This window comes from Vombatus ursinus, unplaced genomic scaffold, assembly GCF_900497805.2.
Source record: "Vombatus ursinus unplaced genomic scaffold, bare-nosed wombat genome assembly UNPS02014799.1, whole genome shotgun sequence".
Taxonomy (NCBI): domain Eukaryota; kingdom Metazoa; phylum Chordata; class Mammalia; order Diprotodontia; family Vombatidae; genus Vombatus; species Vombatus ursinus.
Genome location: NW_020954577.1, coordinates 3,709,427 through 3,736,369, shown reverse-complemented (window position 1 = coordinate 3,736,369; position 26,943 = coordinate 3,709,427). Strand labels below are relative to the sequence as shown.

Genomic DNA, 26,943 nt, shown 5'->3' with positions numbered 1-26,943 from the left:
ATAAAATGGAGATACATTTGGAAAGACTCATCACCAGGTTAGGTGAAGTGAGGGGAGGCAGGGTGATTCTCCAGTGCAGTATGGTCAAACTCAGGGCAGGGGAGGTGTTACTAAACTGCAGCCTTTGTGTTGACTTAGAAAACCATACATGGCTATAGATTTATTTTTTATTAATGCATCAGCACGTTTAAATCAGAGAAGGACTACATTTTAATCTGTTCTGGGGCGTGCTTGGGAGTGTTTGTGTCCAGCTGGTGGTGTGCCTGAAGCCTCTGTTCAGACACTTTTTCTGTCCTATTCACACACACGTTAGAAATTTAAACAAAGGCATTTCCCCCAGACGCTTGCCAAAAAACAGACTTCTCTGTCATTACTTTTGAATGTAAGAATATTGAAGGGAGAACAGTAGAGTGTAAACTAGTTGAAGGCAAGGACTTTTTTACCTCCAAAAATTTTATTTTACTTTTTCAAGGAGCAAGCATTTATTTTCTCCCCCTCCTACTTCTTTAACCAATTGCAAAGAAAAGAAAATCCCTTCTAATATATGTATGTAGTCATATATATATATGTATATGTATGTGTGTATATATAGTACTACATATACAAATGTGAATGCATATGCAAAAATCTACGTCTCATTCTGCACCCTGGGTCTGTCCTCCCTCAGCCATTGTCGTCATTGGTTGTCAGGTCGATCATTACACTGATCAGAGTTCCTAAGTCTTTCCGTGGTGTTTGCCTTTACAATATTGCTGTATTAGAGCATACTAGATTTACAGTATTGTACAAATTGTTCTTCTGGTTCCGCTCACTTCACTTTGCATCAGTTCATACAAGTCTTCCCAAGTTTCTCTGAAGCCAACCCCTCCATCATTTCATATAGCACAATAGTATCCCATCACATTTATGTACTGTGACTTGTTCAGCCATTCGCCGGTTGATGAGCACCTCTCCAGGTTTCAGGTCTTTGCCACCACAGAAAGAGCCACCATCATGTTGTTTTGTGTATGAAGACGATCTTTATCTTTGAACCCTGGAGCCAAGCCTTGGGGTTCCACACGTGGCAGGTAGTTGACAAAGCTTCAGGTTGAATGGGATTCGACAAAGACCGTCTACTTCTGTGTCTCGTGATGTGGTGAGTAGAGGAGAGGGCTCTGACATGGAAGGCCGGGGTTCACCTCTGGCCTCTGGAACAGCAGATATCCAAGGAAGGCTCTCGCCCGCGCAGGACAGAGCAGCATGTCAGAAACCTCTTGGTTCTCATTGCAGGTTGGCAGCCTCGATGGTTTCTTCTCTGTGGGGGGATATTATCTTATTATGACTCCCCTGAAGATGCGTGGAAGGGCTGCAAAGGAAGCATCCAAATGGCGGTCTGTGAAATTCAAGGTGAGGCGTCTCCAAGTCAGTATTCCCCTTTAACCGGCGCAGGAGCTGGCCGTGGTACTCGAGGAGCCCATGGAAATGCTGGGCTGTGTTACTCTCTGCTGGTGCCTTTCTGGTGTAGGCTGAGGTGTGTGTCTATACACGCGCACAGAGCAAATTCTAGGCACTTAGCGGACCAAAGCAAACTTCTTCTAACAGCACATGTGTGTCTTGTATATTACACACATAATACAGGGCTGTGTTTGTGCATACACACTACATATATATGTATATATATATATATACACATATACATATATATATGGATATGTTGTGTAAATACACTATTGTTTATATGTGTGTCTATCTCCTGTGTGTATAGATATAGATATATAAATGTAAATATATACATATCTTATGTGTATTTTCCACTTTTATATGTAATAGCTAGCATTATTTAGGCTTTAATATTTGCAAAGCATTCTGCATAGTTGGCTCATTTATCTATGAATATTAAAGGCAGTTGGGTATCATAGCAGATTGAGCGCTGGACCTTGGGCTTAAAGCCTGCCTCAGACACTTCCTAGTTGTGTGACCCTGGGAAAGCCTCTTATAAGCCTCAGTTTCCTCATCTGTAAATAATAGGGATAATTAATAGAATCTGCATCACTTGGTTATTATGAGGATCAAATGAGTTAATATAGATGTAGGTGCTTTGCAAATATAAACTCTAGTAATCATTATTATGTGTGTTTTTTTGTTTGTTTATTTTTGGTGAAGCACTCGGGGTTAAGTGACTTGCCCAGGGTCATACAGCTAGTAAGTGTCAAGTGTCTAAGGTCACGTTTGAACTCAGGGCCAGTGTTCTATCTACTGTGCCACCTAGCTGCCCCTAGTAATCACTATTATGACAGAATATCTCTCTTGTCTCTTCTCCTTAAGACCCAGCACAGTGCCCAGCATATAGTAGACACTTAACACGTACTTGTTGATTTGATTTTCACATATTAATTAAATTTACTAATTATATTATTCTATTAAATATCCTGTTCTAATTATTAATATTAAATATTCTAATTATAATATCAATAAATGTTTGTTGAAGGAACAAACAAAGAAAAAGGAAAACACCACGCACACACACCCTCCCTCCCATCATATAGCTTGGCTTCAGCAATCTGGAACATGCCAAAACATTTAAGGTTCCTGAGTAACTGAGAACCACTGAGGAGTTTGGGGAGTTGTTTTCCTCGTGAATGAGCCCTCAAGAACACCCCTGTTGGGGTTTGCTTCTCCTGGGAAGTAGAAAAGGAAACATACTTTGCTCATAGCTTTATTACCCACCCCACCCCACCCTCAGGTACTAATGCCAGTCCCCCAACAGATCATCAAAGAAATCCCCAAAATGGGCTTAAAATATTCCCCAGTGTCTCAACTGACTGGTATCCTTGCTTTTGACTGTAAGATAATTTGCATTCGCATAGAGGAGACTGGCAATCTAGCCTTTGGTTGAAGTGCCTATGAGAAAAATCCATTTTTTTCTTGGAGTCTCCTTCAGACCAGTTAATGATTTCCCCGTCTTTGGAAGCCAGCTCATTCAATCCAACAATCACTTATTAAGTGCGTACTATGTGTGAGGTGTGGGGATATGAAGAGAAAAGAATGAAATGGCCCTTGCCCTCAGTGACCTTACAGTTCCTCCTTTTAAGTCAGAGCAGGCTGCTCCCAGAAGAGAAACAATATTATGTAGGTAGTAGAAATTGGTAAATATCAAGTTCCATCTGGTGAACATATCCAGTGCCCCTGCCCGCCTCGACAAGGGCCCTCTGGAAGGCTCGCTGTAAGGCTGAGGCAGGAACAGGTTGAATGAAATTGTCCTTTTCATCTTCTGACCTCAACCCCGTGGTCCCAGTTCACTCCGCAGATAACACCCGGATGGATCTGATCCTCCCTGGGGAGCAGTACTTCTACCTGAAAGCCAGAAACGTGGCAGAGAGACAGCGGTGGCTGGTGGCCCTGGGCTCGGCAAAGGCTTGCCTCACGGACAGCAGGGCCCAGAAGGAGAAAGGCGAGTACTGGACGTGGGCATGGCCTGGGGTCTTGGACCTGCTTTCTTCTCATCTCTGGGTCCCCTGCTCACTCGTCACGTCTCTCAGCCATGTAGCCCCAAGTTTATGGAGTAGGGGACAATTTCATTTCAAACAGGGTTTTCCCCCTCCTAATTCTGACTTTGTGGGTTCCCCGGTGCTTCACTGGCAGCAGTGAAGTATTAAAAGACACCGTCAGCACATCCCTTCATCATCCGTGCAGGCCCTCACGACTGGTGTCCCCACAGCCGCCTGACCCGTGATCCTTCAGCACTGTCTGACGATGTCCTTCCCCTGCTCGGAGGCTTCTCTGGCTCCCTGTCCCCTCTGGGGAGGATGTCATGAACTCCCCTGTGTGGCATGGGGTGCCCTTCACCACCTGGCTCCATCCCATCTCTCCAGATGGATTTCAGTTTTCTTCCCCTCACACATGCCGTGCTATAGCCAAACCAGGCATCTCATCTCCTGCCCCCATGCCTTTGCGTGGGCTGTCTGCGGTGCCTGGCATGCGCTTCCTTCTCTCTCCACCTTCCAGGACTGCTCACTTCCTTCAGCACTTGACTCAAAGACTGCTTCTCACCGCCTCTCACCCTCATCCTACCCCACTAATAGCTGTTTTGTATCGACTGACCTGTGTATATGTTGTATTCCCCACCCCTACCCCCAATAGAATGTAGACCTCTTGAGGGTAAGAACTATTTCATTTCTTCCTCTTTGTATTCCTAGTCTGGTGTCTGGCATATAGTAGGCACTTAATAAATGGTTGTTCTTGGGAAAAGAATGGAGTTTGTCAGTAAGCGGCCTTGGCCCAAGCATAGCGAGAGGCTGGGGTCAGTGCCGAATCAGCCCATCATTAGCCTTGCCCAGGACATGTTGGGCCAGTTCTCATTCCAGAGTGGAGTCTAGGTGGCTAATGATAGTGGCAAGTGGCTGAACGTCTTTCCCTGTGGTTGTCAAAGCATTTTTTGGACACATAAATGACAGTGGTCCCATTTTACAGGTAGGGAAGCTGTGGATCAGGGTGGCTGAGTTAAGACCAGCACTTTGACCCTTCCTTGCACTAGCTGCAAGGCCACCCCCGCTGCCTTCTTTTTCACGATGACCATTTTCAAGCAGGTCCTACATTACTCTGGCTTAGACCTGGGATCAGATTCTCAAATAAATAAATCAATAAGGTCAGCATGGACAAAGGTTTGGCGCAATCTTTCTCTGTTCTCCTGACCTCCCTTGGAGGAGTTGAAGACCTTGATTGGAAGGGTCTTCGGATGCCATCCAGTGCAGCTCTCATATTTTACAGATGAGTAAACTGAGGCCCAAGGAGGCCAAATGACTTAGGACCTAGACAGGGCCTAAGAGGTCACCCAGTCTAGTGCCCACATTTTACTGATGAGGAAACGGAGGCCCATGGAGGGTTAGGGTTAGCTTTAGGGCATTTGCCCACGGTCACACAGGCACCAGATGTCGGAAACATAAGATCCAGCCGCCATGATGCTTTTCCACAGTCTTTCCCCTTCATTTGTAACTCCGAGAAATCATTCTGTGGTCGGAGTCTTGAGAACTCGGCTTTATGCGCTTACTCATTCATTAATTTAGAAGCATTTTAGATCGGGGATTCTTACCTGTTTTGTGCCCTGGCCTCCTTGAGCAGTCTGGTGAAGCCCCTGCTCAGAATAGTGTTTTTAAATGCACAAAATAAAATACATACAAGTACAAAAGGAACTGATCATTTTGAAATTCCGTTATCCCGACATTAAAAAAGCAAGTTCGCTGGCCTCGGGTTAAGAGCCCTGTTGCAGGGGCTTGGCCTTGGCGATGAATGGCCCCCTTGTCTGGCCTTGACTCGACCCAATCCTCCTTCCTCAGACTCACGACCGCTTCTTCTCCTCATTAGAGTTCACCGAAAACACGGAGACCTTGAAAACCAAGATGTCGGAGCTCAGGCTGTACTGCGACCTCCTTGTGCAGCAGGTGAACAGAACTAAAGAAGCCACAGCGGCCGGCGTGGGGGACACGAAGGTAGGATGACCTCACTGGCCCCTGGGAGGGAGGCGCCACCCCTCAGAATGATGGCGCTCAAAAGACCAGCTGGGATGGAAGGTGTCGCCACCCCCTCCCAGGATGTGGCGGATCGCGGCCTCCTTCTGAGTGAGCTGGGGCAGGGGGTGGCCCCATCTTCCAGGGAAGGAGGCGGAGACGAGGCTTGAATGATGTAGCCAATACTAACAATGGTATATTACATATTGTCAATATTATTATTAGTAATATATACTTATATATGTTTATTAGTATATATCATTTATTAACCCATGGTAATTATTATATAATTATTAATATAATTGTATTGTTAATATAGTAGTAAAACAATATTACTATAATAACTAGCATTTACTTAGTATCTACCATGTGCTGGGTACTGTCTATACAGGGCATAGATTGTTAACCAGAGCAAATCAGGCTCTGACCTATGGGTGGCCATAGCCGCACACAGCAGGCCAGAGACAGGAGAGCAGGAAGCAAACAGAAGTTTAATTTCATAGCGAGGGGAATGACTCATGAGCAAGGACACATGAGCCGGAGCCCCGCCCCTAGTGGGGGGACCCGAGGCAGTGTGGGGAGATCTCTATACTTAACACCTAGGGTTGCGCAGTGAGCTGTATCCCTGTCAGTGAGAGGTAACGGCAACGGTGAGGCAAGCCTGATTCATGGCAAGGCTTCGTGCCCGGAACGTGTCATGGGTGCTCAGAGAACACCCGATGCTGGTCAAATCAATGCAATAATTACGTGGTTTTGCTGGAGGGTGAGCACAAAGGATTGTTGTTACACCAAGCTTAGGGCACAGCTTGCCTGCTGGGCCTTAGCGCTGGAAAACAGGGTGTCTCCTGATGTCTTGACAAGATAATTAATAAATGGACAGATGAAGCATTGATTAGCCTTTTTGTGCCAGGTCACTTGTGGTCCACATGAAATATGAACCAGGGCCTTGTTGAATTCCCTGCCATTAAGGGACTAACCCTTTAAAGGGAGAGAAGAAATATGATGGCCAAGGAAAAGCAAAGTGGACTTAGAGTCAGGAAGACCTGAGTTCAAATGTCAACCTGGACACTTACTTGATGTGTGATCCTGGGAAAGTCTTGGGCTTTGGTTACATTTGTAAAATGAGAATCGGGCTGAAAGGCCTCTGAGGTCTATCCCAGCCCTGGTCCCGTGATCCCATTGAGAAGAGGCGCTGAACATGTTAAGAACAGTCTTTGGGTGTTGGGGAGGAGTTTAAGAGGAGTGGGGAGAGAGTGCGGATTGTGGGAGCAGAAGCCAGGATCAGAGGGGACCGACCAGTCAAAGAAAATTGGGTTTTTGACTCAAGAATTGATCTGTTAAAGGGTCTCCTCCACTTTCCCCTCGCTGTTTCTCTTTGAGGAGTCTCACCAGCCTTGCCAAAGACTTTGCTCAGCATCCCCCCCTCACACTTTCTGTCGCTGTGCTTTGCCTTTAAAATTCCCTGCTCCCATTGAATCCTGATTAACAAAACTCGACCAGGCGTTGTCGCCGGCTCCTTCTGGGAAGAGACCAGCCCTGCCATGTAGGTAGCGCAGCCCTCATCATCACTTTTTTACATTTGAGGGCATGACACTATTCTGTGTTTACTAATCACATTAGCATTCATTCTAAGAGCATTTACCAGTGTCCCTTTATTTTTATACATGTTGCAGGTGTCGGACGAGGAATAACATTCAAGCCTCTCTCCTTGGCTTTTAAAATCCCTCACGGTCTGGCTTTTTTTTGCCTGCCTTTCTGCCCAGGCTAGTTTCACACGTCTCACCTTCGCGCACCCTCTGGGAAAGCCAAATTGACTTCCCTGGATGGGACATTCAGTCTCTCACCACCGTGCCTTTGCCTAGGCTGTGGCCCCTTCTTGGAATGCCCTCCCTCACCTCCTCTTAGAATCAGTTCCTAGGTTCTGTCAAGGCTCAGCTCCTCCGGCTCCCTCCATGAGGTTTGTCTTGTCAGGGCTTGCTTCTCTTCTTGGATTATCTTGTGTTTCCTTCCCTGATTACAAGTTCCGTTCTGCTTTGGCCCCTCCTCCCACATGGAGGTAAGCGGGAGGGCATGTCTTTGTAGCATCAGTGCCTCCAACGGGGTCTTTGCTTAGTAGATGTTTCATAAATGTTTTTTGGGTTGGAGTTTCAGCTCACAGACTCCCAGATTTAGAGCTAGAAGGGCCTTTAGAGGCCATCCAGGGCCCCTGACTCTAAGGATGAGGAAAGAGAGACCAAGGGAGGCCCAAGGTCACCCAGGTCTAAAGGGACTAGAGCAGGATTTGAACCCAGGTCCTCGGACTCAGGAGCCCACCTTTTCTCTGTGGCCCCATGAGCACTCGAGGCGTGTAGCCTAGGATGGATGGCAGACAGCAGTGGAAACAGAATAACACCTGTGAAAGCCTCCGACGTGATGTCGGTGTGCCGTCCTTCATAGAGGGTGACATGTGACGAGGGACTGCGTACTCGGCCTCACTCAATTCCGTTTGGGCTCTGTGGCTGGTGCTGAGTCTGCTGCGCGGTGGGGGCGAGGGGGAGCCTGGAGAGCAGTCTTTCTCTTTGCTGCTGCCATGGTCAGAGCATGGCCTTGGCCTCATTAGCACAAAGCTCTTGTCCGTCATGGGCCAGAAGTGACCGGACAAGTCACTTAATGTAAACGTTAAGACACAACATTCGTCGGGGTAAATGGATAGGGTGCGTTGTGCCAGGCTCGAGACCGCATCAGTACAAAGGGCAGAAACCCCATTTGGAAAAAGATAATGTGACGCACGTGGTTTTTACAGGCATCAGGAAAACATGGAAAGGACACATCTGGAGGGTGGGGGCCCTTTCCATCCCCCAAGCCAGCCGGAGACCCTGGGAAGGAGACTTTGCTCCCTCATCCCACTCAGTCTTCGTGCCTGCCCCCTGTGAATTACCGCCAGTGTCCCCCATCTCCACCTTGTTTGTATTGTTGTGACTGTGAGCTCCTGAGAGCGGAGGCTGTCTTTAGCCTTTCTTTGTAGCAGGGAGGGAGGAAGGAAGAAGGGAGAGAGGGAGGGAGGAAGGAAGGAGGGAAGGAAGAGGAGAGAGGGAGGGAGGAAGGAGGGAAGGAAGAAGAGAGAGGGAGGGAGGGAGGATGGAAGGAAGGAAAAAAGGGAGGGAGGATGGAAGGAAGGAGGGAGGGAGGGAAGAAGGGAGGAAAGAAAGGAGGGAAGGAGACAGAAAGGAAAAGAGGGAGGGAGGATTTATTAAGCACCTACTGTGCTAAGCACTGTACAAATATCTCATTTGATCCTCACAACAACCCTGGGAGGTCCATATTATTATTATCTGCATTTTATGTATGAGTAAACTGACCAAGGTTAAGTGACTTGCCTGGGGTCACACAGCTACTGAGTGTCTGAGGCTGGATTTGAACTCACTTCTTCCTGACTCCAGCACCACTGCCCTGTCCCCTGTACCACCTAGCTGCCTCTCTTAGCACAGTGCCTGTCATATAGTAGGTGCTTAATAAATGCTTGTTGACTGACTGATTTTCAGCTTCCTCACCTGTAAAATGAGGGATTTGGCCTAGAAGACCTCTAAGGTCTCTCCCAGCTCTAAATCGATGACTCATAACGCCGCTCTCCCAGATCTCAGTTTGGTTTCCATCGTGAGCCAAGTTCCCTCCTTAAGCCCACCAGCCCTCGAACTCCACACAGTTGCTGCAGGCTCCGTCCTGATTTGGGGTTATGTTAGAGATCATGACTTAACTTAGACTTGTATGTGGTTGACTAACAGACAGCCCTGAGTGAGCCATTCTTACATTTCCGTGGTCAAGTGGTGTGGCGTCACCCAACAAAATGGCGGCCTCTGCCTGTCTGTCATCGGTCTCGTGGTGAGCACCAGACCGTCCAGCTTGGCAAAGTAAAGGCATCTCCCTCTCTGGTTCTTCCCTAGGAGGGGATCGATGTGGGCACTCTGCTGAAGTCGACCTGCAACACCTTTCTGAAGACGCTGGAAGAATGTATGCAGATCGCGAATGCAGCCTTCACGTCGGAGCTGCTGTACCGGACCCCCCCGGGCTCCCCCCAGCTGGCGGTGCTCAAGCCCAGTAAGGTGAGGCGGTGCTATTGGCGCGAGGGGGCTCACCTGTACTGGCTGCAAAGGGTGAGGAAAGTACACCGAACTTAGTTTTAGGGGGTGTTTTGAGGGAGGGTCCCCAGCACCCTTTGTAGGGACAACCTGAGCAGGCTTTCCTTTTCAGTCTTTTTACGTTTCCATCCCCTCCCTCACACTGGGATACAGCTCACTAGCCGATTTGCTATTTCTCACACGTGGCAGTCCATCTCCTGCCTCCATGTCTTTGTCTTGGCTGTGCCCTATGCCTGGAATGCCTTCCATCCCAGCCTCAGCTTCCTTCAGGGTTCTGCTCCAGTCGCACCATCTGCGAGGGGTCTTCCCCAGTGCCCCCAGTGCTAGTCCTGTTCCTCTGAGATTATTTCCCATTTACAGTGTGTGTGTGTGTGTGTGTGTGTGTGTGTGTGTGTGTGTGTGTGTGTGTGTGTGTGTGTGTGTGTGTGTGTGTTGGGTGTACATAATTATTTGAATGTTGTCTCCCCATCAGGCTGTGAGCTCCTTGAGGATAGGAACTGTGTTTTTGTCTTTCTTTGTATCCACCACCTGCAGCACAGCTCCTGGCACATTGTAAGGCCTTGATAAATGCTTGCTGACTGGCTGACTTTGAGTTTTCCTCTTTAGGAGCCCCTCATTTAACTTGGGCACATTTTAGGACTCAGTCTCTGAGTTGGAAGAGAAGTCAGAGGCCTCTGGTCCAGTGGACACTTGACCACGATGCCTGACAGGCGGTCGTGCAACCCCTGCCCAAAGCGTCAGGGTGAGGGGCTGCCTCCCAAGGCTCTGCTTAGGAGCCCCCTCTGATTGGGAGGACATTTGAAATTAGGTCCGACAGTGTTGGGATGGGATGGTTCAGTCTCCCAGAGGACCACCCTCTTGCCCTCTTTCCCTTTTGGTGCTCCAGACCCCTCGGCAGCCCTCCGGGGAAGCCTGCGGACTCCTTCTCAGAATCGTGGTTTTTAACACCCAGAATAAAATACGTAGAATTAGAGAGGTGGCCAATTACATGGAGACATAATTTTCAGAAAAAATACCCCAAGTCTGTGGACATATCCCATGTTAAGGAACGTGTCCTTAGGTGTCCTATTTGGACAAATGACAGCGGGGGCTGGTGGCTGCTGTGACCCCCTCCCCCGTGACCACCCAAGATTGCCAGTGTCAAGTGGGCATCATGCACGGGGCTGGCCTTCCATGCTGGCCAGAATTATGGGGCTAATGTGTTAGAAGTTGTTTGTGTGAACTTTTTTTTTTCTTCTTTTAAAGACAAAACTTCCCATCATACCGATTCACAGCACTCTGGAAAGGTACAGTTCTCTCTTTCTTTCTTTCTTTCCTTCTTTGTTGATAATAACATGAGCTGGTTACTGTTTTAATCTGCCTAGGATGTGCATGCCTCACCTGGACAAAAGTTCCCTTTTCAGTGAGCTTAGAACCTCTCTGCTTGCACCCTGTCCGCTGGTCATTAGATTTCCCTATGCATCTCCTTTGTGGGCAGCCTCTCGCCCACTGTGACTTTATTCCAGTGACTTTATTTCCCTCTGGTCCTGTAGGGCTGTGTATAGATTAGAACTTCTCCCTTGAAAAGAAATAAAAAAGAAAAAAAAAGAACTTCTCCCTTGAAGAATTAACACTTAGTTCCCGCCTACGTTGGTCATAAGAAGATTCTATGTGTATGTTTATGAATTTAATTTGATAGGACAAAAGAAAATAATCTAGACTTTTACAGCACCCCAGATTCTCTCCTGATTTGGGGTGCTTTTGTACATAGTTGAGATGATGGGGGCAGTGTAGTAGAAAGAATTCTGGGTTTGGATGCTGAGGATTTGGGTTTAATCCTGCTTCTGACAGAGACAGTGTGACCCTGGTAAAGTCACTTAACCTCTAACATGCTGCACAGTGTAGAACTTATATCAGATTGCTTGCCTTTTCGATGAGGACGGAGAGAATTTAAAACTTAAAATTTAAAAAAAAAGCAGATGTTAAAAATTGTTTTTAGACATAATTGGGGGGGTTAAATACTAAATAAATAATAAAAAATAAAATATAACTTCAAAAAACTAAAAATAAAATAAAGTGCTGTCCACAGATCTCTAAGACTGTCCGTTGGAAGGAAAGTGCTGACCTACACTGATAGAGACTTTCTCTGCCGGGGTTCCGTCTCTCAGTGCAATCTTAAGTCCCGCCCTTATTCCTGCTATTCACACAAACATTTCCATGTGTTCATGTCGTCTGCATATTTAATAGCTGGACTGAATAGTTTATGGTATGTGGCACATTTGTATATGCGATCTGAGAGGCAACTATTCCTTTTATAATTAAGGAAACCGAGGGTCAGGGGAGTGAATTGCCTTTTCTGGGGTCGCACTGGTAGCAAGGCTCCAGATGGGATTGTGGGGCTGGGGGCTCTCCCATTAGACTTGCTTCCCAGGTGCTCACCCCAAGCATGGCTTAGGGGGATATGAGGCCCAGCGGGAGAGGTGAGAGAAGGCAAACCATTACTAATTAATGTCTTTTTTCCTGGAGGGCGCTGGTCTGGAAAAGCTGTGAATGGCTCCTTGCCCTCCGCAGCTGGGACGCAGCCCCCTCCCCTGTTTTATGTCTCATGGGAAATGCAGACGTCACCTACCTGGGGAGGGGGACGCAGGAGGCACTGAAGAGGGTGCTTCCCAGGCCTCTTGATTTTGCCTGTCTTTATGATGGAATCCCAGGGAGCTTGGTCTGAGCAAAGTCCAGGGAAATATAAACCCCCTGAGGGCAGGGCCTGGTTTTATTTTGTCTGTGGGGAGGTCTAGTCCTTAGCTAGCACTGAAATGCCTCAAGAAGCCTTTCCTGAATGCCCACCTTAAATGCCAGGGCCTTTCCTCTGAGGGGGCCAGGTTACCCTCGGCATTATTACCCCGCAAGCCCCGTGCGAGCAGAGACCCATTCATTGTATCCTCATTACTTAGCACAGTGCAGGCCTGGCACCCAGTAGGTGTTTAATAAATGCTTGTTGACTTGACTTATGGGATTGGATGATGGTGGGCAACTAGTGGGCCCTGCCCTTAAGAAGTTTACTTTCTAATGAGAGACATGGCCATGTTCTGAGTCCCAGGCCTGATTCTGCGGCGTTATTTTTGTGATGTTCCCCGAGCCTTGATTCTCTCATCCCTTGAGCGAGGAGAAGGGGGAGACCAGAGAAGCTCGGGCCTGCAGTGGTCCCACCGTCCTCCGGAGCCCCCGGGCATGCACAGCTAGACCAACCCTGGGCCTTCACTTCCAATGGGGAGTGATGATTCCTTCCCTAGCTGTTCCCAAGGATCTACCCAGGGCTGGGGTGGGAAGGCCTTCTGTAAAATATGGCGGCTCAGTGGCTCTGTTATTGTTCTCTTTATGACCAAGTGATGCATTGTTGTTTGGTTTTGGGGTTTTTTTAGGCAGATAGAATTGAACAGCTGTGAAAATGGATCCTTAAATACGGAAATGAGCTATTCCGAAGAAACCTTAATTAAAAGCGAGATCCCCTCATGTGCGAAGCCCACCGAGAAGGGGAACTGCTTGTCAACTGAAGAAAGTGCAGAAGATCTTTTAATAGGTAAAAATAAGAAAAGTAACAGGTAAAAATAAAAATAAAATAAAGATGGGTATTTAATAGGTAAAAATAAAGAGGACATGAAATGGTGCACCTCCCTCCTTTCTTTGGAGTGGTGGGAGACTATGGGTGTGGAATTTTGTGCACAAGACCCAAGTGTTGACTTGTCTTTCTTTGTCACGAGAGATGGCCTTACTTTCCTCATGCCTACAATGGGGTTTGGGGCAGACCAGATGACTTCTGGGGTTCCTTCGAGCTCCAGTTTTATGGTCCTATGATTCTGTGTTCTCTAATACCGTGCCCCGCTGCTGGTGAGACTTCTGTGTGGCCTTAGACTTCGGTTACCACAGCTCCATTGGGCAGGTACTCGGTCATACCAAAGGCCATGCTTTGAAGGGCTCGCTACCGTACACATTCGGTGCTTTGGTCCATTCATGCTGAACTGTTACTGTGGCTTTTTAAAAAATGGTTTCCCTCTTTACCTTCCCCAAAGTAGCTTTTTTATTAAAAAACCCCGCTTTTACAGATAGATCTGAAATGCAACGCTTTGAGATCTTAGTTGTCATTAAAAAAAAAAAAAAGCGAACCTGGCCTGAATGTCCTGGCTTCATTAGCTCTGTCACTGATTACAGAAGTGTGAAGCGAGAGGGGCACTGGTGTGTTTGTTTGGTTTTAATAATAGATTTTACTTGATAAATTGTGTTTTTACATCACTTTGGTTTCCTCCATATCCATCCCCATCCCCTTCTTCCAGAGAATTTTTAAAAAGGAAAAGAAAAAGAAAACATTCCTCAAAACTGTTGGGCCCTTGATCCACACCTGTGCACTCCCCACACCTCCACACGCCCCTCCTCATTTCTGTCCTTGGGGAAGGAGCAGGCATGACTGATGGTTATATTCTTCTTCTTTGAAGTCCAGAGTGATGAAATCAAGGATGATGGAGAAAGAGACATAGAAACGCCTCCTGAGAGTGACGTGGAGCCCCCACGGGAGCATCCCACGGGCATGAATCCTGTAAGTGAATCTCCTGGGGCACAGCTGGAAGAGGAAAAGGAGGAGGTCCAGACTTTCTTCAGTGCCATGAATACCAGGTATTATCCCATGCCACGTCTGTCATGTTAGCGGGAGCCCCGTGCCTGGCTGCTTTTCCCGTGAGCAGGGGTGTGGGTGAATGGATTTTGCAGTTTATGACCACAAGAGAATCTTGCCAGAAGAATTAAGATAAATGACACTTGGATTTTGAGAAAGGAAGGTGTTTATATCCTCAGAAGAAATCTAAACCTTCTTTCATACTAGTCTTTTGGAAGCTACTTTTTCTCTGGTTATAGGCAAATCCTTAATTTTAAGAAAGGGAGGGACAAGGGGGCAACTAGGTGGCGAAGTGAATAGAGCACCGGCCCTGAAATCAGGAGGACCTGAGTTCAAATGCGGCCTCAGACCAAACTCTTGACACTTACTAGCTGTGTGACCCTGGGTAAGTCACTTAACCCTGATTGCTTAGCAAAAAATAAAAAAAAGAATACTAGGGTCTTTAGTTAACAGATGGGAATATGAATTTATGATTTATCAAGCACTCACTATGCTACAGAAGCACCTGTATTTTACTTGGAGGAAACCAAATATGCATGGAAGATTAAGTACAGAATAGGTGTGCGCAGTAATGTCTGGAAGGGAGGGCCCAGGTCTACAAAGGGTGACTTATTAATAATGAAACAAGCACTCCGGAGGGCACAGCAGAGCAGAATGCAGCCTCCTTGCACGGAGGGATTGCTGCATCGATCGTTTCTGTCTCTGCAGCACCTCGCACAGTGCCTGGCACAGAGCAGGCCCTCGGTAAATGCTTGTGGATTGGGTGGTAGGTGAACCTCACAGCACCAGGCTGACGACTAGTATCGTTGTTATCATCTGGATGGGGCTTTCATTTCTCCCTCCTCTCTGTTACCCACATGCTCAGCTTTAGCGACATTGAGCTCCTGGAAGACAGCGGCATCCCCACTGAAGCGTTCCTGGAGTCATGCTACGCCATAGTTCCGGTTCTAGGTAAGATGGGCAGGTCGGCCTTTTATTTCTCAGCCGGGTGTCTCGCTGAGGTCTGTGCCCAGGGGAAATGGTCTGTGGTGCTCCCCTGGCCACCGCTTCACCCCATACCCCTGCAGACCCAAGTCACGGAGCCCTCCCTTTATCATCGGCTGCTCTGCTGAAAAAGTGGCTTCTCCATGAAGAAACAAAGCAGTGGTCTCCAAGCTGAGGCCTGAGACCTGTGGTCCAGTGGGAAGCTGGGGAGAGAGCTCGAGCCCTCAGAGAGTGCCCCAGGGCTAACGCAGAGGGGGACACAGAGCTTGGAGGTGTTTTGGTTTGGTTTAATTTTTGATCCTGAAAAGGGAAACAAAACTGCAGCGAAGATACATGCTTGTCAGTTGGGTGGAGCGTTGGTGAATCTCGGATTTCATTGGCAAGAGCGCGCCGTCAGCCTTTGGAGGTCACAGCCCTTGGCGGTGTCTCATCCCCCTTTTCCCACCGGGGCCTCAGAGAGCCGGGGTCCACAGGCCCTGTGGGTGGATAGATAAGTGTGCATTGCGATGCATGTGCTTTCCTTTGGAATCCTCTGTATTTCACTGCGTGCATCCTAGACGGTCTCTGAGAAGGGGCGTATAAGCTTCATGAGGCTGCCAAAGGGAAGGGGGAAGAGAAACAAGCATTTGTTAAGCACCTGCTGTATGCCAGGCACTGTGCTAAGCAGTGGGAATGGAAAAAGAGGCAATGACTATTCTTGCCCTCGAGGAGCTTGCAGTCTGAGGGCGAGCCATCGTGCAAACAGACATAGACAGAGTAAGCTATCCTCAGGATAAATAGGAGATAATCAAGGGGCTGGGGTGGGAGGTCAGTGGTCAGAGCAGAGGAGGGGGAGCCCTCCAGGCCTGGGGGATGGATGGCCAGAGGAAATGCCTAGAGCCAAGAGATGGAGGGTCTTGTTTGTGGAACAGGCGGCCGCTGTGACTGAATCAGAGGGAGTGTGTTGGGGAGGGAAGGGTGAGAAGACAGGAGAGGGAGGAGGGGGCCAGCTTTGAAGGTCGAACAGAGGATTTTGTATGTGATCCTGGAAGTCATAGAGAGCCACTGACGTTTATTGAGTGGGGGGGGGGGGGGGGGCCATGGGGCAGCCTAGGCTTTGAGGAAATCACCTTGGTGGCTGGATGGAGGATGGGCCGGAGTGGGGAGAGACTGAGGCTGGCAGACTCCCGGCAGCCATTGCAGTGGTCCTGGTGGGAGGTGAGGGGATGTCAGAGCACAGGGGTGAAGTACTCCAGGAAGGCCCCTTATTGGCTGTGAAGTCAGTTTAAAGCCATCATCTGACCCGTACCTGTGCAACCCTAGGCAAGGCACCGCCCCTCTCTGGTCCTCAGTTTCCCCATCTGTAAAATGAGGGTGTTGGACCAAATGACCTCTGAGATCCCGTCCGTCTCTAAATCTGTGATCCTGTGAAATCAGGTCTGAGCAAAAACCTCAAATCTTCCTTACCTCGTATCACATTTGCCTGTTTACATCTTCTTGTCCTCGTCCTCTCTCCTTCCTGTCCCTCCTCTGAGGTAAGATGACGTTTTTCATCTTTATCTCCAGAGCCTCGTACAGGGCCTTATACAAAGGACAAATTTGGCAGACGTTCATGGTTTGTTTGGAGTAGGCGCTCAGTAAGTGTTTGTTGAACTGTGATGAGCATGCCAAGGCCTGCCTTCTTCTTGTTTCTTGGGTATCTCATGGATGCTGGTGTTCTCCATATGTGACCTACCCAAAGGAAATAAGAATTAAAGGGTATGCAGTTCTTGGGGGGGAAATCATTCATTTATTTAATCAGCATTTATTAAGCACCTACTGCATGCCAATCGATGTTTTAGGCCTTAAAGATGATACAAAGACAAAAGAGGAAAAAAGGTCTCTGGCCTCAAGGACCTTACATTCTGTCACACGGAGAAGGAGACAGCTTAGAGATGGATAAATAAGTTAGTACAAAGACGTCCAAAGCACTCGGGGTAGGAGGTACATTAATGACATGTTGGGACATCCCCTTCTCATTGGCAAATACTGTGGGCTGTGTTTTTGCTAATCTTACTTGATCCAGATTTGAGATCCGTCTTCCAAGTGACTTCCTGGACGTTTAAAGGAAGGTCACCCTGATGGGAAAATCTGGGTAGGGGGGCCTAGAAACCCTCTGTGCCTCTTCAGATTTAGTGCTTTTGGATCTCCCAAGAAACTGACTTCAGGATAATGTCATTAGTTGGGGCAAAGTCCTAGGATCCTAGCTCTGGGGCTGGAAGGCCAGCTGGAAACTGAGGCCTAGGGAAATGAGGTGGACTGTCTGAGGTCACCTGGCAGCGTCAGAGTCAGGATTTGAATCCGGGACCTGTGTTTCCAGCACTCTTTCCCCTTCACCCGCCTGCCTCCTTCAGAATCACTAACCAGTCAGCAGGTACATGTTATTTCTTAGAGTGGCGTGTCAGCCCTTGGAGGGCAGGACTGTACCTGTCTTCGCATCCTCAGCCCCCAGGACACCACAGCAACTTGTCGAGTGGGGTGGCTTGAAAATGCCAAAATAACACATTTCCCATCTCTCTTTCTAGATAAACTTGGCCCGACAGTCTTTGCTCCTGTTAAAATGGACCTTGTTGGAAATATTAAGGTGAGCATGATTGTACCTCTGCACCCATAGTTTTAAATAAAGGACAAAGAGCCAGGTGCTCTGACTGTGGCTGAGTCACTAACCAGCAGTGTGACTCTGGGCAGATCACTTGCCCTCTCTGGGCCTGGGCTTAGGTCCCTCGTCTTTAAGAAGTGGGACCAGAGGGGCCCACAGGTTTCCTTCCTGTTACAACATTTTGTGATTGTGATTAAAAAAAATAAACTCAAGGGGGCAGCTAGGTGGCGCAGTAGATAGAGCACCGGCCCTGGAGTCAGGAGGACCTGAGTTCAAATTCGGCCTTAGACACGTAACACTTAACTAGCTGTGTGACTCTGGGCAAGTCACTTAACCCCATTGCCTAGCCAAAAATAAATAAATAAATAAATAAACTCTGAAGTATGCACTGGTACCTAAGAAAATAAGGACATCTCCTATATTGAAGGGGTAGAATAATGTCGGTATTTCATGTCTGCAAATCCCATACATCCCACGCCAGGTGGGTGTTCAGCAGCTAAGCCTTCATTTGTGCCCGATGTGAAGGGGATGGCTGCTTACTCATGTGACTTTCTCACCTGTTTGTTGCTTTTTATCCATCCGAGCATGTCGTCTCAAGCCTCTCTACCTTTGCACAAGCTGTGCCTGATACCTGGAGTGCACTCCCTCCTTCCTTCTTTCCTTCCTTCTGTCTTTTATGATCTTAGTTTCCTTTAAGACTGTGCTTGGGTGCTGCCTTCTCAGAAGCATCTTCATCTCCTTCTTAAGAATGATCTCTCCCTTTTACAATTACTTTGTATTTATTCACTTATATGTATTCATGTCATACCATCCAGTAGATTGGAAGCCCCTTGAGAGTAAAAGCCTTTTTAAATTTTTGGTCTTTATGTCCCCAGTATGATGTCTGGCTCCTGACAGGCATTTAAGTGACCCCGAGCTGTTATCTTGTGGTTCAAAATGACTCCTCTCCCATGTGACAGAGGAGGAAACTGAGTCCCAGAGCAGAGAAGCGTCTTGCCCAAGATTACACTTGCCAGTGAGTGTATTGAGTCCAAAGTCACCACGAGGGCTGAGGCTGTCTCTCATCTTTGTTTTTGTATCCAGCAGTGCTTGGCATACAGAAGGCACTTCATATATGTGTATGGCATTGCATTGAATAGATCCCACCTGGAGTTTTTCCCTTTTCACATGCAGAAGTGAATCCATGAGATTCTACTCCAGGCCCCACTGATGCTGCCCGGTTAGTGTCTGTACAGTGAATTAGGGCATTGTCCCTCAGGGAGCGCACAGAGACCCAGGCACTCTAATTGCTTCTTCCATTAACCAGCTGTGTGACCTTGAGTAAGTTACTGGACCTCTCTGGGCTTCTGCCTCCTCACCTCTGAAATGACCAGATGAGTCCTCTTCTGATGCTCAGAAGGAGCCTTCCCCATCTGGATGCAAAGGCTTGGACCAGCCGGGTGGGGAATGGGGATTCTTTTGCCATCCCCACCCTCCCTCCCTGGTGCTGGAGAAAGAGGCTTTATTAAGCCTCTTATTAAGCACTTGTTAGTGCAAATTGGAACTGCTGTTCAGCCCTGACTTTGCACGGGAACAGGAAGCAGTTGTGTGGGCGCCACTTCTCAGAAAGGTGCTGAGTTTCCCAGCCCTTCCTGTCTTTCAGGCAGCTGCGAGAGATCTCTTTGTTGTTGTTGGGTTTTTTTGTTTTTTAGGCAATTGGGGTTAAGTGACTTGCCCAGAGTCACACAGCTAGTAAGTGTCAAGTGATTGGTCTGAGGCCGGATTTGAACTCAGGTCCTCCTGACTCCAGGGCCGGCGCTCCATCCACTGCACCACCCAGCTGCCCCTGAGAGATCTATTTGAAGAAAGCATTGAAAGCCCAGTTCAGCAGAAGGAAGTCATAGGGTTCTAGACCTTGGGCCGGAAGGGAACTCGGAGTCCAAGCCCCTTTCTTTATATAGAAGGTTAAATGACTAGCCCAAGGTCACACATTTTATGTAATTTTAAACCTGGTTTAAACTTCAGCCTGATCATCCTCAGGAAGGGAAGTCCTCGAATCCAAGCCTCTTACTTTAAGGATAAGGAAAGTGAAACCAGGGGAAGGGGAGGCTTCCCAAGATCATGTAGACGTTAAACATCAAAGGTAGGATTTGGACCCAAATATTCTGATTTCCTGCTGTACCACAGTGCCCAACCCAGCCTCATTTTATGGGTGAGGAAGCTGAGACCCATCAAGGTTGGGATTTTTTGAGGCCATGTAGACAGAAAGTGGGAGGGCCAAGATTTGAACCCAGGTTCCTGGGGGTTCTTCACGCTGCTTCCCCTAACTTTCATTTCTTGGCAGCCTTCTTCCTCTCGGGCCCCAAACCGCTTCCCGTTTGGCTTGGGTTCCATCGCTGACCTGCCCTCCCTCTCTTCTCCTGCAGAAAGTTAATCAGAAGTACATCACCAACAAGGAAGAGTTCACCACCCTCCAGAAGATCGTGCTGCATGAAGTGAGTGCAAACGTGGCTCAGGTCAGGAACTCAGCCACGGAGGCCCTCTTGTGGCTAAAGAGGTGAGGAGAGGCCTGGGGACAGCCCTGCCCTGGCTCTACCCTTGAGCTGGTCTGGGAAGGAGTTTACTAACCGGGAACAATGCTTCACGGAGGACCCGATTCACAAAAGGACAGTCAGCTCTGGTGGGTTGTAACTTGAGACAGGACTTCATTTCAGTTCCACGTCATCATCCTGATAATGGTCTCATAGGGAGTCAGTTCGTTAGCCAGCAGGCATTGATTAAATTCCTCTTAGGTGCCAGGCCCCAAAGTGAATCCATCCCTGCCCTCAAGGGGCTTATATTCTGAGGACTTGGGTTTGTGTGAGAGCTCTGGTCCTTCATGCTTATTTGACCCTGGGTGAGTTACCCTTCTGGGCCGCAGTTTCCTCGTTTGTCACGGCCCAGCTCAGGCCCTCGCTGATCATGGGACCTTTGGGCCTCGCATCCTTTATCTGTAAAATTAGGGGTTGGGCTAATCCCTGAACCCCGGAGATGGAAGGGACCTCCAAGGCCATCCAGTTCACCCTGTGCCTGAGGATGAGCTCCTCTGACAACATCCTCGGCCAGTGGTCATCCAGCCTCGGCCGACACTCCCAAGGCCACCCGTTCCTCTTTGGGATCACTCTCGCTGGGAAACCTTTCCTCCCAGCAAGCCTCAATTTGACTCCTTTTCTGGAGCCGGACAGAACCAGAGTATCAAAGGCCCCTCCTTGCGCCGGTAGGCTTTGACTGCCAAACGCGGACTGCTCCATGCCCGTGTTTTATTTCCCCACCGCAGAGGACTGAAGTTTTTGAAGGGTTTCTTGACGGAAGTGAAGAATGGAGAAAAGGATATCCAGACGGCCCTGAGTAAGTCAGCACTGTGCCATTTTATTTTTTTATCATTATTATTAATCACAAGTTGATCATTGTTGGAATGTGAATCTGTGTTTCCAGACTGGGTTTATCACTTACTTGCTTTCTCAAGACAAGAATCATCAGCCACATGACCTGGGGTAGGAATAGTCTGGAAGCTTTCCTCTCCCTTCCAGTTTGGGGGACCCTTTTCTTCACCCTTCCTCAGTTTGTCCATGTGACTTCTCAGCCGGCAAGAACATTCGTGTGCTTAATTTAATTCTGAGACTCGACCTCTTTGCCACGATATAAAAGCCCTCCCCACCGCCCCGGGGCTGATTGCCTACTTTTCATTCTCATTAGGTACATTTGTTTAATGACTACAAAAACGTTCCCCACATCTGCGTGATACGGTACAATTAGGAAGGCAGCGAACATTTATTTTGGTCTTGCATTAACTCAGAGGACCTCTCCAAAGCGGGGCATCTGCTTGTTCGTTTGTTTTTTCTTTTGAAGGCAGATTAAGAGAGTTGATGAAGGGATTGTTTGCATAGATGGCAGACTCTTTGTGGCTGTGGATGGCCGGGGAAAGCGTGCTAGCTCCGGTCAGAGAGCCTCTGGGTTCCTCGGCCTCACTTTCCTCCCCTGTGAATCTGCATTTGCTGTCTCTGAGGCCCCTCCCAGCTCCGGGATGCTGAGATGCTTTGGGGGATGGAAGGGCTGGGGTCAGCGAGAAGCAAAGGGAGAGAATCAAGGCGACCTGGGCCTTCCAAGAGCCTCGGCCGAGAGCTGCCTCAGGACTTCCCTGGATTTGGGGACGGGGTTGAGTTTTCATCTTGTTTCAAGGAGCCAATGGGTTCATGTCCTGCTGGCCCAGGGACCATCTCCCCTCTCCCAGCCATGACTAAAGCTCAAACCCCTTCGTCGTGCTGATTGCCCTCCTCTGAATATTCTCCACCTTATCGACATTCTTGCTGAAATGTGAATCCAGCAGGGCCCCCAGCCCTCCGGATGTGCTCTGACCAGGGGCTGTCACTCCCTTAGCCCTGTAAGCGCTGCCTCCTTCTGTTCAGCCTGCAGAGATCAGAATCAAAAGTATCGGTGTCCGCAGAGTAACCGCCCACGATTCTGGGGCTCAAGGCACCTCCCCCTCCCTCGCCGATACCCCCACTCACCACCAAGGAGACCACTTTTTTGTCCCAGATAGAAATTAAGGAGCAGCAGCATGCTGTAGTTGAGGGCATGGAAGGCAGGCCAGAAGGAGACTCAGAGTGTCTGGCCAGCTTTGAAAGTTCCACGTTGAATGTACCTAATACGTAAGAAGAAAAGCTCATCTCCAACCTCCCTGCTTTTGCCCAGGCTGTCCCCTCCCCTCCGCCTTTTGGAATCCCTGGCTCCATTAGAGGCTTAGATCATTTACCCTCTCTTAGAGGAAGCCTCTGCTGACCCCTCCTCTAAAAACCAGCATGTGTGTATGCATCTGCTCACACGATGCAGCCTTGTAATAGAGTGGAAGCTCCCTGAGGGCAGGGTCTCATTTTTCTCATTTTGCCTTTTACATCTGGGCGCTGAGGTTTACTTCATCAGCTCAGCTTGGATTTTTCCGCTTCACAGTCACATGTGGGCCTGAGGGCCGTGCCCCACGTCCAGCTGAGTTTTAGAAAGGGCAGAGCCTCCCTTGGTGGCCCAGCTGAGGCTCAGTTCCTTAATAGTGAGCCGTTATCATACCCATTTGGTAGATGGGTAAACCGAGGCAAGGAGTGATTGAGCGGCTTTCCCAGGGTCCCATAGATGGAAAAGGCTGCATCGTGTGAGCAGAGGCATACACATGTGCTGATTTTTAGAGGAGGGGATGCGCCTGAAATCATTTCAGTAATCCAGAAAAGGCCTTGTGGATTGAGGAAGGACAAGAGAAGGAGATCTGTCTGCCCCTCAGGCCATGCGCCTTCACGGCCTGGCAGCTGCCACGGCTCACGTAGGGCGGCCCACGGGTGCCTTTGCTCCCCCCTCCATCACGTTTCCAGATCCTGCGCCTGCCTCCTCACGGTTTAAACATTTCTACCCTCCCGCCTGGCAGTACGCTTTGCAAAGTGCTTTCTTAGCAGGGACTTAATAAATGCCTCTTCCCTTTGTCCCCATACCGTGTGCCGGGCGCCGTGCCCCGTACTGGGGATCCAGGCAAAGGGAGAGGGCGGTCCCTGCCCTCCAGCAGGACTCATCCTCGTTTAAAAAAGAAAAGTTCGATCGTTCAGAGAAAGTGGATGCCTGCCGCGGCTGACGGTTCACGCCTCGCTGTGCACCAGCAGTCCACCGCCTCTCGGCAGAGAGAGGAAGGCCTGCTTCATGGTCGGGCCTTGGAAGCCGCATGTTCATCAGAGTTCTGCTGTCATTTGTCGCTTTTTCCTTAAGAAATAAATAATGGGCACAAATGTTGGTGACGTTTGTTAGCTGTTTCCCGATGTGGTTTGCAGAGTGCTGTTTTTGTACCTTATTTTATAGAATTTGGGGGTCTCTTGAGACCTCCTCCCTGCCCCCACCTCGTCTTCTTTCCTTGTTTTTTTGCTCTGGTTCGCTGCGGTTTTATGTAGCCAGATCTTTGTCCCGCTCCGTGAGCCCTCCTGGCCGCCTCCTTCAGTCAGAGGCCTCGCTTCTCCCCGTGACTGACGGTGTGGATGTCCCCGGCCGCGTCAGCCGATCTGCTTTCCCCGTAGGCTTTTGATTCTTCACACACACACACACACACACACACGCACATGCACACGCATGTAGAACTGTCAGTCCTCGGGGGAGAGTTTCTCACAGAGTTGTTTGTGTTTCTGTTTTAAAGACAACGCCTACGGCAAGACGTTGCGGCAGCACCACGGATGGGTGGTTCGAGGCGTCTTTGCGGTGAGTGGTCATTTCGGCATCTGCTGTGGGCGCCCCTCACAGCTCCAGGCTCGTCGAGCAGGATCCATCGGGCTGGGAGAGCCGGGGTCTGCTCGGTGGGGGGGCCGCCCCGGACCACAGCCCCTCCGTGTCTCAGGAGGGAATCCTGGATTGAGACCCAGCAGAGAGCTCAGAGGCCGTCAGGCCCGGCCCCCTCATTTTACAGCTGGGGAAACTGAGGCCTAGGCAGGGGAAGCGGAGCGCCCAGATCAGCTCTTCAAGGCTCACCTAACTCCAAAATCCTACGATCTAGTCACTTCCCCATGGTGCAGTAGAAAGGGAGAGTCGGCAGACCCAGCTCAAATCTCTGTGACTCTGGACAAGTCAGTTAACCTCCAAGCAACTTTTTGTTGTTGGGGGGGGGGGGGCCTGGGTGTCTCCACCCCCCAGGCATGGGCCGGATCCCGCAGCTGGTCACATGGAGGCTCCCCTCACCGTACTGGTGCCCCCAGAAAAGGTTACCTTGGTTTCAGATGTTGTTGGAAGTCTTTTTGCTAGAGGCGGTATCTGCCACACTCAGCGTTACTCTGGGCCTCAGTCTCCTCATCCGTACGAGGACCTCTGAAGTCACCTTTAGCTCTGGATCTGTGGTCCTCTGGTGAGGCCGCTCAGCCTCCCTGGCCTCAGTCTCCTCTGTAAGACGAGGGCCAGTCCCGCATTCCCCGTTGTCCCAGAGCCTCGTTAAGAACGCCCAGACCTTGACGCCTTGTGGCCAGAGGCTCTTTCCTCTGGGCTCTGGCCTTGCCATCTGCCTTCTCTTTGGCCGGCCGGCCCGTCCTGGCTGAAAAGGAGGCAGAAGAGGGAGGAGCCCCAGAGGAGCCTGGGCATCTTTCCCCAGGGCCGCCCCACTGACAGAGAGCTGAGATAGAAACATTCATATGAGCTGCACAGCGACAAGATGGCGGCCACTCCCTGGCGACTCCATCTCATGCCTGGCGGGTGGGCGTCTTTTGGCATGGACGCTCTTGTTACTAACAGAGGTGAATTGACTCACGCACCATAAGCAGCCTTAGTGGAAGGGGGCCTGTAAGAGAAGAGGCCATGCCAGAAAGACCTGGGTTCATATCCTGCCTCAGACACTTAATAGCTGTGTGTCTTCCATCTGCCTCAAGTTCCTAATCTTTAAAATGAAGGCCTTGGACTCCATGGCCTTGATGGGCCTTCTGGCCCAAATCGATGATCCTGTGAACATTAAGGAAACCAATTTTGTAGTTATCTCTGGTAATTATCACTAATACAAAGACGTACTTTAGCATTGCCTTGTACTCTTAGATCACTGGTTCCATTCCAACTCAGGGCTTCATAAGATGTGAGATAGCTAGGTGATCGAGCTCCGTACTTGGAGTCCAGAAGACCTGAATTAGAATCCTGCCCAGACCTCTCAGTGAGCTGGACTCAGCAGCCTCCACGGTCCCTTTCAGCTTTACATCTCTGACCCTCTGAGCGTTAGGTCATTTGAACCCAACCCCGGCCCCGAAGGCACCGCGGCCAAATGGAAAGTGTTCACATCCTATCTTAGACATTACTTGTATGAAGCTGGATGAACACTCTTATCTCTGGCTGCAGGTTCCTCCTCTTCAAATGGACCAGACCCGGGGTCTTGTGTGTCCTGGACCCCCTGGGCTTCACCAGACTTGTCATGGGGCAGGGAGGGGAGAGACAGGGCCCCTAAAAAGACCAAGAACCTTGGTTTTGTTGGAGTTCCTGGTCTCCTCATCTCCAGGAGGCGAAGTAAGAGGGCCTGGGGGAGGGAGCTGGCTCTCCCATCCTTGCTGTCTTCCCCATGTGGATTCCCAGACCCCTGAGTTTCCCTTCATACACACAGAATGTGGTTTTATGCATCAGGGGAAAGAGAAAAGGGAGGAAAAGTTATCCAGCAGAATATGTGCGTCTCTGTGTCTCTGTGTGTGAGTATCTGTGTGTGTGCATGTCTGTGAGGGTGTGTCTGGGTGTCTGGGTGAGTATGTGTGTTCTCTCTGCATGAGTGTACTTGTGTATCTGTGTGTGCGCGTGTCTTTGTGAGTGTATGTCAGTGTGAGCATGAGTGTGAATGTGTGTGCATGTGAGTGTGTGTATGTATCTGTGTGTAAATGTGTGTGTGCTTGAGTGTATATCTGTATGCATGTCTGTGTGTGTGTCTTTGTGGGTGTGGCTATCTGTGTCTATATGTATCTGTATGTGTATCTGTGTGAGTGTGTCTGAGTGTGAGTATGTATGTATCTGTGTGTGTGTGTAAATGTGTGTGTGCATGAGTGTATGTATGCATGTCTGTGCATGTGTCTTCATGGGTGTGGCTGTCTGCGTCTGTATGTATCTGTATGTGTCTCTGTGTGAGTGTCTGAGTGTGAGTATGTATGTATCTGTATGTGTGTGTGTAAATGTGTGTGTGCATGAGTGTATGTCTCTGTATGCATGTCTGTGCGTGTGTCTTTGTGGGTGTGGCTATCTGTCTATATGTATCTGTATGTGTATCTGTGAGTATGTCTGAGTATGAGTATGTATGTATCTCTGTATGGGTCTGTGTGTGTAAATGTGTGTGTGCTTGAGTGTATATCTCTATATGCATGTCTGTGCGTGTGTGTCTTTGTGGGTGTGGCTGTCTGTGTCTATATGTATCTATGTATCTGTGTGAGTGTGTCTGAGTGTGAGTATGTATGTATCTGTATGTGTGCGTGTAAATGTGTGTGCATGAATGTATGTCTCTGTGTGCATGTTTGTGGGTGTGGCTGTCTGCGTCTGTATGTATCTGTATGTGTCTCTGTGTGAGTGTGTCTGAGTGTGAGTATGTATGTATCTGTGTATGTGTGTGTAAATGTGTGTGTG

The 26,943-nt window shown here is 49.0% G+C and overlaps 1 protein-coding gene across 2 annotated transcripts in view; it reads left to right on the top strand.

The window, feature by feature from the left end:
- LOC114050651 (pleckstrin homology domain-containing family A member 8-like) overlaps window positions 1-26,943 on the top strand; it is a 47,953-nt gene that overhangs the window by 18,478 nt on the left and 2,532 nt on the right. Inside the window, exons 1-13 of one of the 2 annotated variants that reach the window (XM_027872499.1) lie at window positions 1,026-1,135; window positions 1,270-1,386; window positions 3,275-3,430; window positions 5,341-5,465; window positions 9,404-9,562; window positions 10,844-10,884; window positions 12,997-13,154; window positions 14,065-14,242; window positions 15,106-15,191; window positions 17,768-17,826; window positions 20,247-20,377; window positions 21,137-21,207; window positions 24,020-24,081. In XM_027872499.1, coding sequence (XP_027728300.1) covers window positions 1,365-1,386; window positions 3,275-3,430; window positions 5,341-5,465; window positions 9,404-9,562; window positions 10,844-10,884; window positions 12,997-13,154; window positions 14,065-14,242; window positions 15,106-15,191; window positions 17,768-17,826; window positions 20,247-20,377; window positions 21,137-21,207; window positions 24,020-24,081 — 1,248 coding nt within the window. In that variant the 5' untranslated portion in view covers window positions 1,026-1,135; window positions 1,270-1,364. Of the gene's footprint in view, window positions 1-1,025; window positions 1,136-1,269; window positions 1,387-3,274; window positions 3,431-5,340; window positions 5,466-9,403; window positions 9,563-10,843; window positions 10,885-12,996; window positions 13,155-14,064; window positions 14,243-15,105; window positions 15,192-17,767; window positions 17,827-20,246; window positions 20,378-21,136; window positions 21,208-24,019; window positions 24,082-26,943 lie in introns of those variants that run through there. The other variant, XM_027872498.1, reaches the window with a different exon arrangement.